General features: G+C 41.3%; 6 protein-coding genes across 6 annotated transcripts; 5 read left to right on the top strand and 1 right to left on the bottom strand.

Annotated features, from left to right (window-relative positions):
• Positions 1 to 51: 51 nt before the first annotated feature.
• On the top strand, positions 52 to 750 carry FA14DRAFT_175996 (uncharacterized protein; the record flags this gene model as incomplete). The annotated part of the gene is made up of 1 exon (XM_025500633.1): positions 52 to 750. The coding sequence occupies one exon, from the start codon at positions 52 to 54 to the stop codon at positions 748 to 750; it is 699 nt and encodes a 232-aa protein (XP_025356990.1).
• A 137-nt stretch (positions 751 to 887) lies between these two features.
• FA14DRAFT_175995 (uncharacterized protein) lies at positions 888 to 5,606 on the top strand (the record flags this gene model as incomplete). The annotated part of the gene is made up of 7 exons (XM_025500632.1): positions 888 to 1,481; positions 1,711 to 1,771; positions 1,806 to 2,345; positions 2,732 to 3,157; positions 3,500 to 3,973; positions 4,319 to 4,773; positions 5,175 to 5,606. The coding sequence occupies 7 exons, from the start codon at positions 888 to 890 to the stop codon at positions 5,604 to 5,606; spliced, it is 2,982 nt and encodes a 993-aa protein (XP_025356989.1).
• Positions 5,607 to 6,182: 576 nt separating this feature from the next.
• On the top strand, positions 6,183 to 8,980 carry FA14DRAFT_152112 (uncharacterized protein; the record flags this gene model as incomplete). Its single annotated transcript, XM_025497508.1, has 5 exons — positions 6,183 to 6,537; positions 6,603 to 6,644; positions 6,799 to 7,371; positions 7,496 to 8,201; positions 8,374 to 8,980. 5 exons carry the CDS (start codon positions 6,183 to 6,185, stop codon positions 8,978 to 8,980), a joined length of 2,283 nt encoding a protein of 760 aa, XP_025356988.1.
• Positions 8,981 to 9,443: 463 nt separating this feature from the next.
• FA14DRAFT_175990 (uncharacterized protein) lies at positions 9,444 to 10,190 on the top strand (the record flags this gene model as incomplete). Its single annotated transcript, XM_025500631.1, has 1 exon — positions 9,444 to 10,190. One exon carries the CDS (start codon positions 9,444 to 9,446, stop codon positions 10,188 to 10,190), a length of 747 nt encoding a protein of 248 aa, XP_025356987.1.
• Positions 9,979 to 11,611, bottom strand: FA14DRAFT_159100 (Clavaminate synthase-like protein). Its single transcript, XM_025498053.1, has one exon. The coding sequence runs from the start codon at positions 11,602 to 11,604 to the stop codon at positions 10,213 to 10,215; it is 1,392 nt and encodes a 463-aa protein (XP_025356986.1). The 5' UTR covers positions 11,605 to 11,611; the 3' UTR covers positions 9,979 to 10,212.
• Positions 11,612 to 11,927: 316 nt separating this feature from the next.
• FA14DRAFT_183129 (MFS general substrate transporter) lies at positions 11,928 to 13,343 on the top strand (the record flags this gene model as incomplete). The annotated part of the gene is made up of 2 exons (XM_025501286.1): positions 11,928 to 13,206; positions 13,261 to 13,343. 2 exons carry the CDS (start codon positions 11,928 to 11,930, stop codon positions 13,341 to 13,343), a joined length of 1,362 nt encoding a protein of 453 aa, XP_025356985.1.
• Between the last annotated feature and the right edge of the window lie 342 nt (positions 13,344 to 13,685).

Raw genomic sequence — 13,685 nt, 5'->3', positions numbered from 1 at the left:
TACAACTCGATCAACAAAGTTGTCATCATACGATCCTGTTTAAACAGCAAGATGAGAGGTATTCTCTTTTTACTCTTCCTCGCTTGCTCACATGCAAAAAGCGGCAATTCGCCGAAGAGAAGTGATCAGCGCTTTTCTACTCCCACACAGAATCATGAACAACAAGGTGTAAATTGGTCAGATTTTGGTGATCTAATGCCAATTGATAAAGATTCCGAGTGGCAAGAATATCGTCAAAAAGTGGGCAATGATCATGAACTGTTTAATAAAAACGAACAAAAGCCTAAGAAAAAGAGAGGCAGGCCACGTAATCCACCAGTGATTGTTGATGAAACTTTCAAGTCTAATGCCAGAACCGAGGTTGGCCTACAACGTGCAAAAGCGAAATGGCTTTTGCAAAAGACTGAACCTGAAAAGTTCAAACGAATTCAACAAAATCATTATGATCGAAAACGTGAAAGAGAAGCAAGAATTTTAAATGGAACAAACGAAGAAGTTCAAGCGTATCGTCAAAAGAAACGTGAGAATACAGCAAAGAAAATGCAAAGACATAAAGAACGAACTGGTTTTTCAACTTATAGAAGCAGTAAAATACATAAATTGAAAACCCTTATTGAAAGCGAAAAAGGAACTCCGGAAGATATTGATGAACTTTCCAAAATGCGAGAAAAGGATCGAACTCGACATTCGCTACATCGACAGCGCAAGAAAGTTGAAAGATACAAAGCAATTTACAACAAACATGCTTAATCTTGGTGTACACAACATTTGACATAATTTGCCGCGCCCTAAATGTAACCCCGGCAATTGTCAACCATTTTTTTGTGTGTGAAATCAGTGCAATGCATTTCTCTTTCATGGAGGTCATCATGTCTCGGTTTATCACGATGAATATTCGTAGTATCAGTATAGCTCTGATTCTAATACTATCGCTCAAGACATGCAGTGGTGCAAAAGGCGGCTCAGCAAGTGGCTCTCAATCGCCACCAGAGTCTCCTCAAAATCTTGAGATTGATTGGAGCGGATTCGGCAATCTTGTAGATATCGATAAAGATCCAGAATGGAATGCCTACCACCGCCAAACCTCGGAATCAGGAAAAGAGTCGGAGCAACATCATCAAGTCTCTTCATCGAAAGCAGTAGATGATGATGGATTTCATACAAACGCTAAAACCAAGAGAGGTCAACAAGAGGCTAGAAGACTCTGGTTACTAAAGAAGAATGATCCGGAAAAGTACAGTCGTTTACGGAGAAATATATATGCACGTTACAGAAGAAGAGAGAAAGAGAAAAGCCACCTCCTCAGTCCTGAAGTGGCTCAACAACGTTATGAACAGGGAAAAAAATCAAGAGCAAAATACAGAGTCAATTACAAACAGAAAACAGGATTCACTCGACCCGAAAGTGTGGAGCTAAATCGAATAAGAGAACGGGAAAAGAATAAAGAAGCCACACCTGAAGAATTAGCAAAGCTTGAGGAAGTGAGAAGCAAGCAAAGAGCTGTCCAGATAAGGTATGCGAAGAGAAAAAAGCTTAAGAGCATCGCTGCTGAAAAGCACAATTCCACACCTAAGTAGTGATTCCGTTACATAAATAAACAATTGTTAATCATGTTGTATATTCAAACGCATTAAAGGATTAAGTAGGGCGTTACGAATGCAGTGCAGCTAAACAGAAATCTCGGTCTGAGTGCTTCTTGCTTTTTACCAGATTTACAACGACAATGATCCTGCTTTCCCTGTTACTTGTCTGCTTTGTATCCCTATCAGTGGTGACTGGAACTGACTCTCATTCATCGTGGCAAGAAAGCACAAATGATCTAAGAGGTTCGAATCATCCAGCCCGCGGTCTAGACATTGATCTTAACCAGCCTGCTCTTGAGACAGGAGAAGAAGTCGATGGCTATAATCATCCGGCGACATTATCTCCCGCAGCAGATCCAGGAGCTTCAGAAAACGCTGCTGCTGCTGCTGTCCGCGAGAAAAAGAAAATTCTACAACAAAGGTATAGGGAAAAGCTCAGTCTCGATCCATTACGCAAAGCTAAATTTCTAGCAAAACAACGAAAACAGCAAACGAAATATCGAGAAAGAATTAAAGCTACTCAAACCGATCAACAAAAACAAGCTCGTGCGAAACAAATTTCACTTTCTTATTTTCGACGTAAGAATACTCTATACTCAGGTTTCAGTTCACATGCTCAAAGGGAAAGACATAGAATCAAGAAATCAGAAAAGGAAGGCAAGGCTAATTTAGATGATTTGGAATTCATTGAAAAATTACGTGAAGGTGATCGAAATAGAAAACGAAAGCAAGCATGGAAGGAAAAAAGTCGCAGTGTTTCTAGTAAGCAGCATGGCGAGTTCCGCGGCTGATAATGGCTTTGTTGAGTAGCATTATTGCATGTGTATGTGTCCAATATAGGCTTTGAAGCCCCGAAAGGAGCAAAATGATTCGCATATTGAATTCATTGAACATCCAATAACAACTCTCCTTACCTCTCCCTCGTTGCGCTCTGAAGAAAGAAGAAAAGATGTACGTCACTTGGATCATACTTTCCCTGTCCTTAACATCGTGCGCATGCAAGCCAACTAAAGACTATTTATGCACTTTTGATAATCAGACGGGTACATCGATAGGAGATACAGACAACAATCGAGAAACGAGTGGAAATGCTCAAAGATCCCGCAATACAGATCTTACCTTATCACTTCAACACCATACGCACACAGATATAAATTATGATATGGCCACAGAACCTCCTGGGACTGCATTGACGAAATCACAAAGATATTTGGTGAAGTTAAAAAAGGATCCTATTCGATATGAAGAACATTTGGTGAAAAAGCGAGCAACAGTTAAAGAGTGGAAAAAAAAGCTCTCTGAGGCAAATCTTAGTCCAGAAGAGGCGTTAATTTTGAAAGCCAAGAAGGCAGTGACTAGATCTAAGACATATTATAAGCAAAAGCAAAAGTACGGAGGAGCAGGACTTAAGCACAGATTTGAACTTGAACGTTTGCGCGAGAAAGTCAATGCTGGTTTAGGTAACGAAGAAGATGTGAAAAAGCTTGATGAGGCCGATAGAATACGAAAGGAGAAGAAATCGATTCGTAACCGTAGAAATTATCTCAACAGGAAAGCCAAAGGCAAAGGAACGGGTGCATGAGCAAATTTCCCTGTGCATATAAGCCGCTCCTATCTGTTGACCACCAGCTCTGCCCAACTCTCTTTCGCTTTTCAATGGTCATATTTGCGCTGTATAGCTTTGTGTATCTTCTTGTGACGGTATTGCATATTTCGGGGTTTCTCTAATTCGCAGCACGGTGGCAGTGCTGGAGGTGGATACACCTCAGATTTTCACAGGACTAATGGATCGTTCTACTACCAAATGATGATGATCATTAGACGGGTGACCTTTCTTTATCTACTATGGACTTCTTTCGTCCTGAATCAGTCAAATTGTACAGATACACATGACACCTCATCTTTGGCCAAAAAAGAAACCAAGAGAGCAGGTCTCTCGATCGATCTTAATCAGCCTGCACCAGAAGAATCGGAGGAAGAACATACAACCAGAAAGACGCCAGCAAATCGTAAAAGAGTACTACGAGATTATTACGATAAGAGGAACGCAAACTCGGCTCGTAAAGAAGCTCATTTAGAGCGACGCAGAAAGCGTGAACGTATATGGAGAGCCAATAGATTCAATAATAAGACCGAAGCAGAAAAGCAAGCAATCATTACGAGAACGCAAAAACGAAAGACTGCAGCTTACTTTAAACGCAAACAGCTTTTTGACGGAATGAGCAGTAAGAAAGAAATGAAGAGACATAGAATTTTAACCTTGCAGAAAGAAGGGAAAGAAGTTCCACAAGATGATCTAGAGTTTCTTCATTCCCTTCGTGATTTCGATCGTATACGGGCAAGAAAGCTTCGTTCGACAAGGTCCTCAAAGAAAGTTCAAGATGCGCCAAGTCCGAACAATGAGCAAGGATCACAAGAAAAATAAACATGCATGTGGTAAGAGTGCGTAATGATGCACAGCATTCGCTTTTCGGACATAGCCTCAGGCGATAAGGATCTTTCTGTGGAGGAAGGACCATGTGTAGACCGCAGTACATTCTAGCTTCCACATAAGTCCTCCTTGTGAACATCAACTTCTTTCTAAAAAATGCGCTTAAGTTGTTGCCTGTACGTCTCTTTCTTATTCTACTTTGTCAAGAAGTCGAACTGTGTGTCAAAGTCAGCTTTGCAAATTGAACCATCAGAAGGGGAAATGAAGTCCATTCCCCTTTTTGATCTTAATGAACCTGCGCCAGAATCGATGGATTCTCCATGGGAAAACGTACAAGTTCCTCAGCCAAGAAAGACCAAAAAATCCGGCAAATTTCTCACCGAAGAGGAAATTGCACAACGTGCTATTCGTAAAAGAGATCAGAAAAGATTGTCTAGAAAAAGATATAGACAAAAGTTGAAAATGGATCCTGTACGTAGGGCGATTTTATATCCCAAAAAGAACAAGGCAAATCGAGAGTATATGGCTAGACGCTTTGAGACTCTAACGGATGAAGAAAAAGTGGCTTATCGCGAACATATCAATTCGCTTCATAAAAAAGCCGCAGCTAAGCGAAAACACAATCGTGAAGGTTTCAATACCCATCAGAATCAAGAAAGGCATAATGAAACTCAAATGAGAGAAAAGGTACAGCCATCAAAAAAAGGGCTGGAACGATTGGAAGACGTCAAAAGGAAGAGACGTGCCAAGTATAGCAAGGTGAGATTAGATCAAGCGGATAACCCAGACACGAAGGCGGCCATACCATTTGAGCAAGCTCATGATTGACTAAGCATTTCCTATATCGAATGCAATCGGGTCGAATTGTGTGTCGTATGCATTTGTGGATGCTGTATAGTATACAGGCATAGCCAGAGGTCTACAAGAGTTATTCGGGGCAAGTGCGGGTTTCACATGTTGTAGTGTTTTGTCATATCATGAATCATAAACCCATAGTGCTACATTCATAAATAATTATTCATCTTTCCTGCCATACGAACATATAGCATACCTTGTAAGATGATCTACTGTCTGCCTTTCTATAAATTATTTACTTTTGGGCTCTTCCTTAGTCTATTTACTTTTGCGTATTCGGGAAGACCACCAATAACATCCAAAAGCAAGCACAACCTCAAAGGCTAGAGATTGATTTGAATCAACCTGCAACAGAGTGGGATGATGGAGACGCTCAAAAGAAGCATACTAAACCATACAACAAGAACGCTGCTTCAAGGACACCTGAGATGCAAAAAGTCTACAAACAACGTTGGCGAGCAAAAATACAAGAGGACCCTGAACGGTTAAAAGGTTTGAAAGAGAGAAGTAAGGCCTCTCACAAAAAATGGAAAAACAATCTTTCTGAGGAGAAAAAAGCAGCACACAGAGCTCGAGGTAGAGTCAATACTCGAAAGAGTCGACTCAGGAATAAAGAAATAAGATACGGCGGTTTTAGTAGTTCAAGAGAGTTTCAACGGTTCGAAATAGTTAACAAACAAGATGCCGGTACTGCTACTACGAAAGACTTAGATCGATTAGAACATTTAGAGCAATAGATCGTAAGAAACGCAAAAAACAATATCATAGAAAGCAATCGGAAAAGAAGTCCTTATCCGTTGCAGAGGTCAACGAGGAGGGTCAAACTTCGGGGCCTCAGTAAATTGTGTAAATTTTACGTACTTCGCATATCTCCTCTGAGCTAGAGACTGCCCTGTAAATTGCGTATTTGATGCTCAATGTAATGATCTTCACCGCTGATGCTCTGATGGTAAGATAAATGCTGTGCATAATATACATCTTTTAGGAACCTTTCTTAATGTTGTACTCTTACGGCTGACCATCATGTGGATGACACTTTCAAAAAGAACATACCTACTGTATCCAATCGCAGGCTTCATGGCGGCACATTGGTCACAATGCAAGCCGGTAGACAATCGACACGACTTGAGCCCAATTGCGGATGTGAACTGGTCCGAACTCGGTGACATAATAAATATGGATGAGATCAATCAAGGTATTTCAACAACTCAAGAAGATAGCCATCTTACATCTCCGCCCCTCGCCCAAGTCCCAAGCAAAAGCCCTGATGGAAGAAAAAAAAGGAGAAAGTACCATTGACTGAGGAACAAAGAATGAAAGCGAAAGAATCCAAAAAACGTTATTTTGCAAAACTTGATGCTGATCCCGTGAAGAAAGAAGCGGCACACAAGAGACGTCTTGAGCTGTACAGACTGGCACAGAAGCGTAGAGATGCGAAAATGACAGAAGAGCAACGGCGAAACTTAAAGAAGGAGAGATATATTGCCAATAAAGCACTTCGCGAGAAAAAGAGGGTAACTACTTATGGAGGTTTTAGCTCACTCAAATCTTTAGAATGGCATAATCTGAAAGAGCTGGAAGCGAATGGGAAAGCAAATGAGGCAGATTTGGCAAAGCTCAACGAGTTCAGGCGAAAAGATCGAGAGGCGAAGAAAAGGCAATATAAACGTACAACATCATCGGCACAATCTCTTTCACCTCGTCACACGCAAAGTTTTAAAAAAGGTCAAAAGGATTAAGCTGTGTTTTCGGGGGCGAGTGTATCGAAAAGGGGCGTAAGTAGCTCTTTTCAAACCTGACACTGATTGCATAAGAGTTGAACTACCTCTTTTTGTTTATACATGTCATCACCTTTACCTCGCAGAATGTTTCTCTTTTTATTGTATGCTTCATTAATGATTCGATTGCAATACTCTTTGGTGAATACAGTAGATCGTGACGCCGACTCAAGTAGGATTGATTGGTCAGATATTGAAGATATAGTACCAATGGAGGCTGATAAGGAATGGCGAATATACCAATATCAATTACATCATAACGTGAAAGAAGGGAAACCTAAAACAGAGAGACAAATTCGTTGGGAACGAGAGAAAGAGTTAAGGAAGCAATTGAAAGTGGACAATCCCGAGAAGTTTAGGTTGCGAGCAGAAAGACGAAAACAAACGCAAGCACGGGCTAGAGAAAGATACCTAGCAAAGCAAAGATGTCTAGGAGAACAATGCCCTCAGATGAAAGCAATGAATTTAGCAAGAGATCGTGTCCGAGCAAGAAAGCGTACTGCGAATAGGAAAGCACGGACAGGATACACTTCACTGAAAAATGAAAAATTTGACAAGCTCCGAACCCTAGTTACAGAAGGTAGAGCTTCACCAGCACAAGAAGCCGAGCTCCAGAGTTTACGAGAAGCTGCAAAACTTTCAAATAGAAAACGTACGGAGAGAAGGACGCTTTTAAGACTGGAGAATGACAGCAAAAGACAAAAGACTTCTCATTCAGTTCATGGTGATTAGATTCGATTTTGTTTTTCCTTCGCCCCTCTGAAGAAGCTGTTCAGCATTACAATCAGTCGGGGCAAGCTCTCTGTTGTGTACGTTATACTGAAAGCATTATGTACCCGCTTTCATAGTTCTCGACCCTTCTTCCGATCTATACCCTAAATTGAGAATGCTCAGACGCTCAGTATGTGTACTTTCGATAGCCTTAGTAATGACCAAAGCTTCAGTGTATTCCGTCCCTACAAGTTCCTTGACATCGAACCAAACTAGAGCGGAAGGAGAGTGGTCAGGATTAAGTGACATTGTAGAAATCAATAAGTTCGATCCAAGCTGGGGACAAGAAGCTGAAAGTTTGCCAAAGGAAGACCATATCAAAAACTCAAAGAATCATACGGAACCTTCTGAAGCAGCCAATAATGGAAAGGCTGGCGGTAAGAAACGCTTTTATCCAAGAAGTAAAGAGAAGCAGAAAGAATATCGTCAACGATTCAATGAAAAGGTGAAGTCAGATCCAGTAAGAAACAAGTTTTATAAAGAGCGCAAAAAGCAATGGAATGCGAAATGGGAGGCAAACTATACCTCAAAATTCACATCACAAGAAAAAGAAGCGTACGAGCTTGATAAAAGGAGTAGGAAGAAGCAATCTAATTTGCGTGGAAGGGCGAGATTTGGCGGTTTTTCTTGTGGAAAAATGCAACGCTTGAATCAAATCAGGAACTTGCAAGCCAAAGGGGCAGCCTCGGAAGAAGACTTGAAGTTCTTGCATGATTACCGAGCGTCCGAGAGAGAAAGAAGAAAAAAGGCCAAAGAAGCAAGAGAGGGCTTGGCGAGAAAAGGGTAGATACTTTTCAATCTCACTGTTATTGCGTGATTTGCTACATTGTGTTTCCTTAGCCCCGAAAGAAGACATTGCGTTGTGTGTATCATATGCAATCATTCCTCAAGAACCGCGAATACATAATCAGAGATAGTGCTGTCTCACATACTTAAAGCTCTTATGAACATTCAGCCAACTTGACACAATGATGATCACAGCTGGTGTCATATATGTGTTGCTCTTTCTACTTTTTCCTGGTTACATGAAAGCTGGAGAAGACTCTCCATCGCATTTCTTAAATCTCGATTGGGACAAATTCGATCACCTTTACGAATTTCATCATGATGGAGTTCCGTCTGCGCCACTCACTGGCGATCACGTAACTTCAAAAGCGATGGTAAAACCTCTGCTCAAGGATAATGAACAAAAGCCTGACATTCAACGAGAAAAAAGACCATACACAAAAAAGATAGTGTCCGAGAAAGAATACAATAGGATTCGAGGAATGAAAGCAAGAAATGTGGTGCAAATGAAACTCGCAAACATGTCAGAAGCGGAAGTTATCGCTTACAAGGCAAGAATAACACAAAAGAGACAAGATCGTGAACGTATAATGAAGGAAAAGACAGGATATCGTACTCCAACGCAATACAAGTATCATACACTCAAAAGGCTAGTGGAAAGTAATCAGGCTAATCAAGCACAAGAAAACGAATTCAACAGACTTAAGGAATTGAGCAGAAAAGCTTCTGCTCGCGCTATTCAACGAAAAAGGGCTGCAGGGAGCAAGAAGACATAAAAGCTTCCTCTCTCACGTTTATAATCTGATATGCAAATTGATCTTCAATTTTCATGATTTTAAACCTGTGTATATGCATTGCCATCTTTTACGCAAGGAACAGCCTCGTAAGTTTTACATGTACAATATTTTGTGCTCAAAGTTGTCAAATGAAGTATATTGTTGTAAAAGTCGTGATAGCTTTAATTTCTCAATCAATTCACTTGAACCAGCTTTAAGCGTAAGTAATAAGTCAATTCGGATTCATTCATACGATAGAAGGTCTTAAAGAGCTTCACATTTAACTGCAATAACCAGAACAATAACAAAACTGAGCCTCTAGGACATGAAATAGAAACGCAAAATCCAGCTTTGGCGTAAGGAAAATAAGGCGCCGGGGCAGATTATGTGTCATTCATACTCATTTAATCACTGAACATTTTGAATCCGGTAATATATCTTGTAGACCACCACTCCGTCAAAAATGAGAGGAATCAGCTCTTCATTGCTCTATCTAGGCATTATACTTCGATTACCATCTATGACATGTCAAACGAGCGAAAACGGATGGTCTGAGCCAAGTCCAAAAAAATTTTCGGAATTGGATTGGGATAAATTTGATCATTTATACGACATAGGTCAGACTCGCCCAGATGTACGATCGACTCCGCCACCTGAATTGAGCAAAGAAGCGCATTTAGCCTTGAGTATGCTGGATCATAACAATGACTCTCCAACAACAAAAGGAAAAACTGTCGAGACTTTAACAATCGGAAAAATGAAGTATCGACAGTTCAAAGCAAGAGAACAAAAAAAGTTAGAAACAATGTCCAAACCAGAACGTGATGCTTACTTTGATCAAAAGAAAGCTAAATACCGAGAAGATTCAAGAAAACGAAGAGCAAAGATAGGTCATCGCATTCAGGGAGCACAGTCATATAGTAAACTCAAAAAACTCGTAGATACCAATTCAGCCACTTCAGAACAGGTGGAAAAGCTTAAAAAGATTAAAGAAAACAATCGAAACGCAAGAAGACGATGGCGAGTAGCACAAAAAGAAAGAATAAAGCAGGTTCGTACGTACAAGAAAGAAGGTACACTAACTCCAGAACAAGCTGAAGAACTTGGGAAATACGAAAAGAACTTAGAGAAAATGCGAAAGTCTTCTCAACGTGCTCGAGATCGAAAGAAGGCGTTGAAAACGCAAGCTAAAGAGCGTAACGACGCATGAATAGCATACAACCACATTTCTATTACACTCGAGAAGCTTGTTGAATGAATGGTGAATCCCATAAGCTCGCTAGTAGTCGCCTGTCCCCTTCCCAAGGCTTTCGGCCATGCTGAACGGCAAGATTATCGATCAATAAGACATCGCCCACACTCCATTCTACATTGACCTGTTCTTCCGAAGTAATACGCAAATTTTCCCGAATCCAGTGCTCTGAGAATGGGAAATCATCTTCCCTTGGATGTGAGCCAACGAGGTATGGCGGCAGCTGAACAGGAGGCTTGAGTGTTTGATTCTTCTGTTGAGCTTCAACAAATTCCAGTAGATTGGTTCGCCATGCGGATGCTTCTTGTTCATCCTGGCGTTTTTCCTCATCTGGTTTATGTAACCCTGCATAGACAAATCGAGTATGAACATTGGTAAAGTAAGAAGGTACTTTGAAGATTGGATGTTTGCGTACGCCCGGCGTTCGTTGAACGACAAGGAAGCTACCATCCGGCATCCAATGACCTGAGTATCCCTTTCGCTTCCAAACCGGTACATTTTCATCTTCTTCTGATGCATTTTCATCCCAACCTCCTTCACGGGCCAATGCTTTGACATTTTCTTCAACGATTGAGCGTTTTTCCGATTCTGATAAATTTTGAATTTGAACATTTTTATCTTGAGGACCGAATGCATTTTCATTGAATACGCTGTTTCCTCCAATGTGATTCTCCACGTTTCCCCGTGGATGATGAATGGCAAAAGCGATACCTTGCTTGGTAATCGTTAGTAAATAGTCATTCAATTCCGTATCGAAGCGGTTATGCAAACGCAAACTCGATGCGATTGGCGTTTGTCCACCCTTTTCGGGAGCTGAGAGGCAAAAGAAGGCGATGTAGGAAGGATAATGAGATGATAGACCATATTCGTTATGCGAGCCAATTTCTTGTGTTGGAGGTCCTTCATTGGCTGTTGCTACATTATCTGCATGAGGACGTCTAAGCACCATCAATCCTCTGTCAACATGTGGTTGCCAGCCTGTGCCTTTTGCTAGGGTATGCATGAAAGCTGAAAAATCATTGGCTGTGCGTAGAGGTGTGTTGCGGAATTGGACTACACCTCCTGAAGCTGTGAGTATTTTACGTAGCTCAGATTGATCTTGCAATGGTGCATTTGAGCTTATAGCATTCGTGCTTGGTTGAATTGACAGCTTCTCTGCGGAAGCTAAGAATGAGCTCAATGATTGATCACCTTGCGCTTGTGGCTCTAGGATGTGTGGGAAATCGACTACGATTGGCTGCGTTGCATTACCATTTGGAATCTCCAAGGATCTTTGATAGCTTGCTTGACCGGCTCTAAAGTCATTTGATGAATGAAGACCGATTGAAGCGATTGGAAGATTATTTCTTGGTTCTTGAGTAGCAACGGACATTTTTGATGATGAAAGTAAGGAAGATAGGTTGATGCTGAGAATGAGGAGCAAACCCGAACAAAGCACGCATGACCAAATTACCATCCACCCAATTCATGCAGGGACGTGAGCGGCTTTTGAGTCTTTATGCATGATAAGCCTGTTCCTTATGTTTAGCGTCTTTTTTGCGATTGCGCAATTGACCTTTAACGCACGTAATCCCCCCAACCTGATGAAAAAGGTACCATGAAAAGTAAGATTGAGTAATTACTTTTTTGTATAAAGGAACAAACAAATACTTTCTATCCTGCTTCCAGATATCATTTATCTCAACACGGTCCAAGATGATCTCAAAATTAAAGACCTTCTACCGATCCGTCCTATTCCAGATCATTATCGTTGGCTTGGTAAGCTTTGCTGAACCGGGAATATGGAACGCTTTGAACAACCTTGGTGCTGGTGGGCAACAAAAGCCATATTTAGTCAATGCTGCCAATTCACTTACATACGGTATCATGTCTATCGGATGTGCATTGGCAGGTGGATTATGCAATAGAATTGGACTCAAATGGACCTTGGTACTAGGTGTGATCTTTTATACACCTTATGCTTCTAGCTTATATTGCAATAATCGATTCGGAAATGAATGGTATGTCTTATTCGGTGCGGCTCTATGTGGAATCGGTGCCTCAATGTTTTGGGCTTCCGAAGCAGCAATAGGTGTAGGCTATCCTAGTGAAGATCAACGTGGAAGAATGGTGGCAATTTGGCTGGGAATTCGTAACCTTGCTCCGTTGATTGGAGGATCGATTTCACTCGCAGTAAATGTCAAAGGAACACAAGCAGGAAAAGTGTCCTATAATACCTATCTAGCATTGATTGGCCTTCAATGTTTAGGTCTACCATTTGCTCTGTTACTCAGTCCTACCGAAAAAGTTCGCAGACCAGACGGCACCCCAATTCCACATTTAAAAGGCAAACAAACTTCATTCAAACAGGAATTGCGTGAAATTTTCAAGACGCTAAAATTACCTCATATGGTCCTTCTCATTCCAATCTTTATCAGCGGAATCTGGGGGACAACATATCTTTCAAATTACCTCACTCACTATTTTTCCGTCCGTTCAAGGTCTCTGGCTGCACTTTTGACAGCAGTTGCCAATATTATCGGGGATGTCTTTATTGGCTTTCTTACCGATACGAAGACGTTAGGCAATCAAGCTAAAAGGGCAAGATTTACATGGTTGTTTTTTGCAATTCTGACAACCTCTTTATGGATCTGGCAAACGATCACGCAAGTTCACTTTACCCGAAATCCCCAAGCTGTGGGTTGGGAGGGAAGTACAGGTAGATTCAATAATGCATTTGCCGTTTTCATTCTTTGGAAGTTTGCATATGAATCTCAAACGGTATTCTTGTATTGGCTAGTAGGCACTTATCCTGTACAAGATGGATCGATGCCAAGAATCGTGGGCGTTTTGCGTACTTTTGAATCTATTGGCAGCTGTTTAAGTTATGCAGTAGGTGCAACTCACTGGGCAAATCTGAACCAATGCATTCTTTCGTTCGCATTGTGGATGGCTTGCTTGATTCCTACCACTTTGGCCGTTTTGCGTGTTCCAAGTCACTTGATCGAATATACTCAGCACACACCCTCTGACCCTGACCAAGAAGCAGGTTCTGAGCAAACGGAAAAATCAAGCATAGAACAAGGAAGTGAAGATAATGAAAGCGGCAAGCATGTTGTAGAAAAGGTGTGAAATTTCAATAGAGTACACGATAGAGCAAACTTAGAAATCAAATCTCATAGATGTATACAATATACCGTGTATGTAAGGATACTGATTATAATCATTGGAGCACATGAGACGGGGCATAAGAAGCCGCTGCGGCCTTGACTAATCCGACGGAAGTGTGACCTGAGGATGTTGCTGGGAGACTGCACTCTACACGACAGCATACAGCGTAACCTATACACAAATGCGGTGCAACAGTTGCATTCACCTGCTTCATACGTTCAGTAGAGAGCGAAAAGTACCAGATCAAACTCTTTTACATTCGGCAGTCTTATGCTCTCTGTCAGGAAAGATGCACTTCATAAA

The sequence above is a fragment of the Meira miltonrushii genome, assembly GCF_003144205.1.
Source record: "Meira miltonrushii strain MCA 3882 unplaced genomic scaffold FA14scaffold_1, whole genome shotgun sequence".
NCBI classification, from domain to species: domain Eukaryota; kingdom Fungi; phylum Basidiomycota; class Exobasidiomycetes; order Exobasidiales; family Brachybasidiaceae; genus Meira; species Meira miltonrushii.
This window is presented reverse-complemented; position numbering and strand designations above follow the sequence as displayed.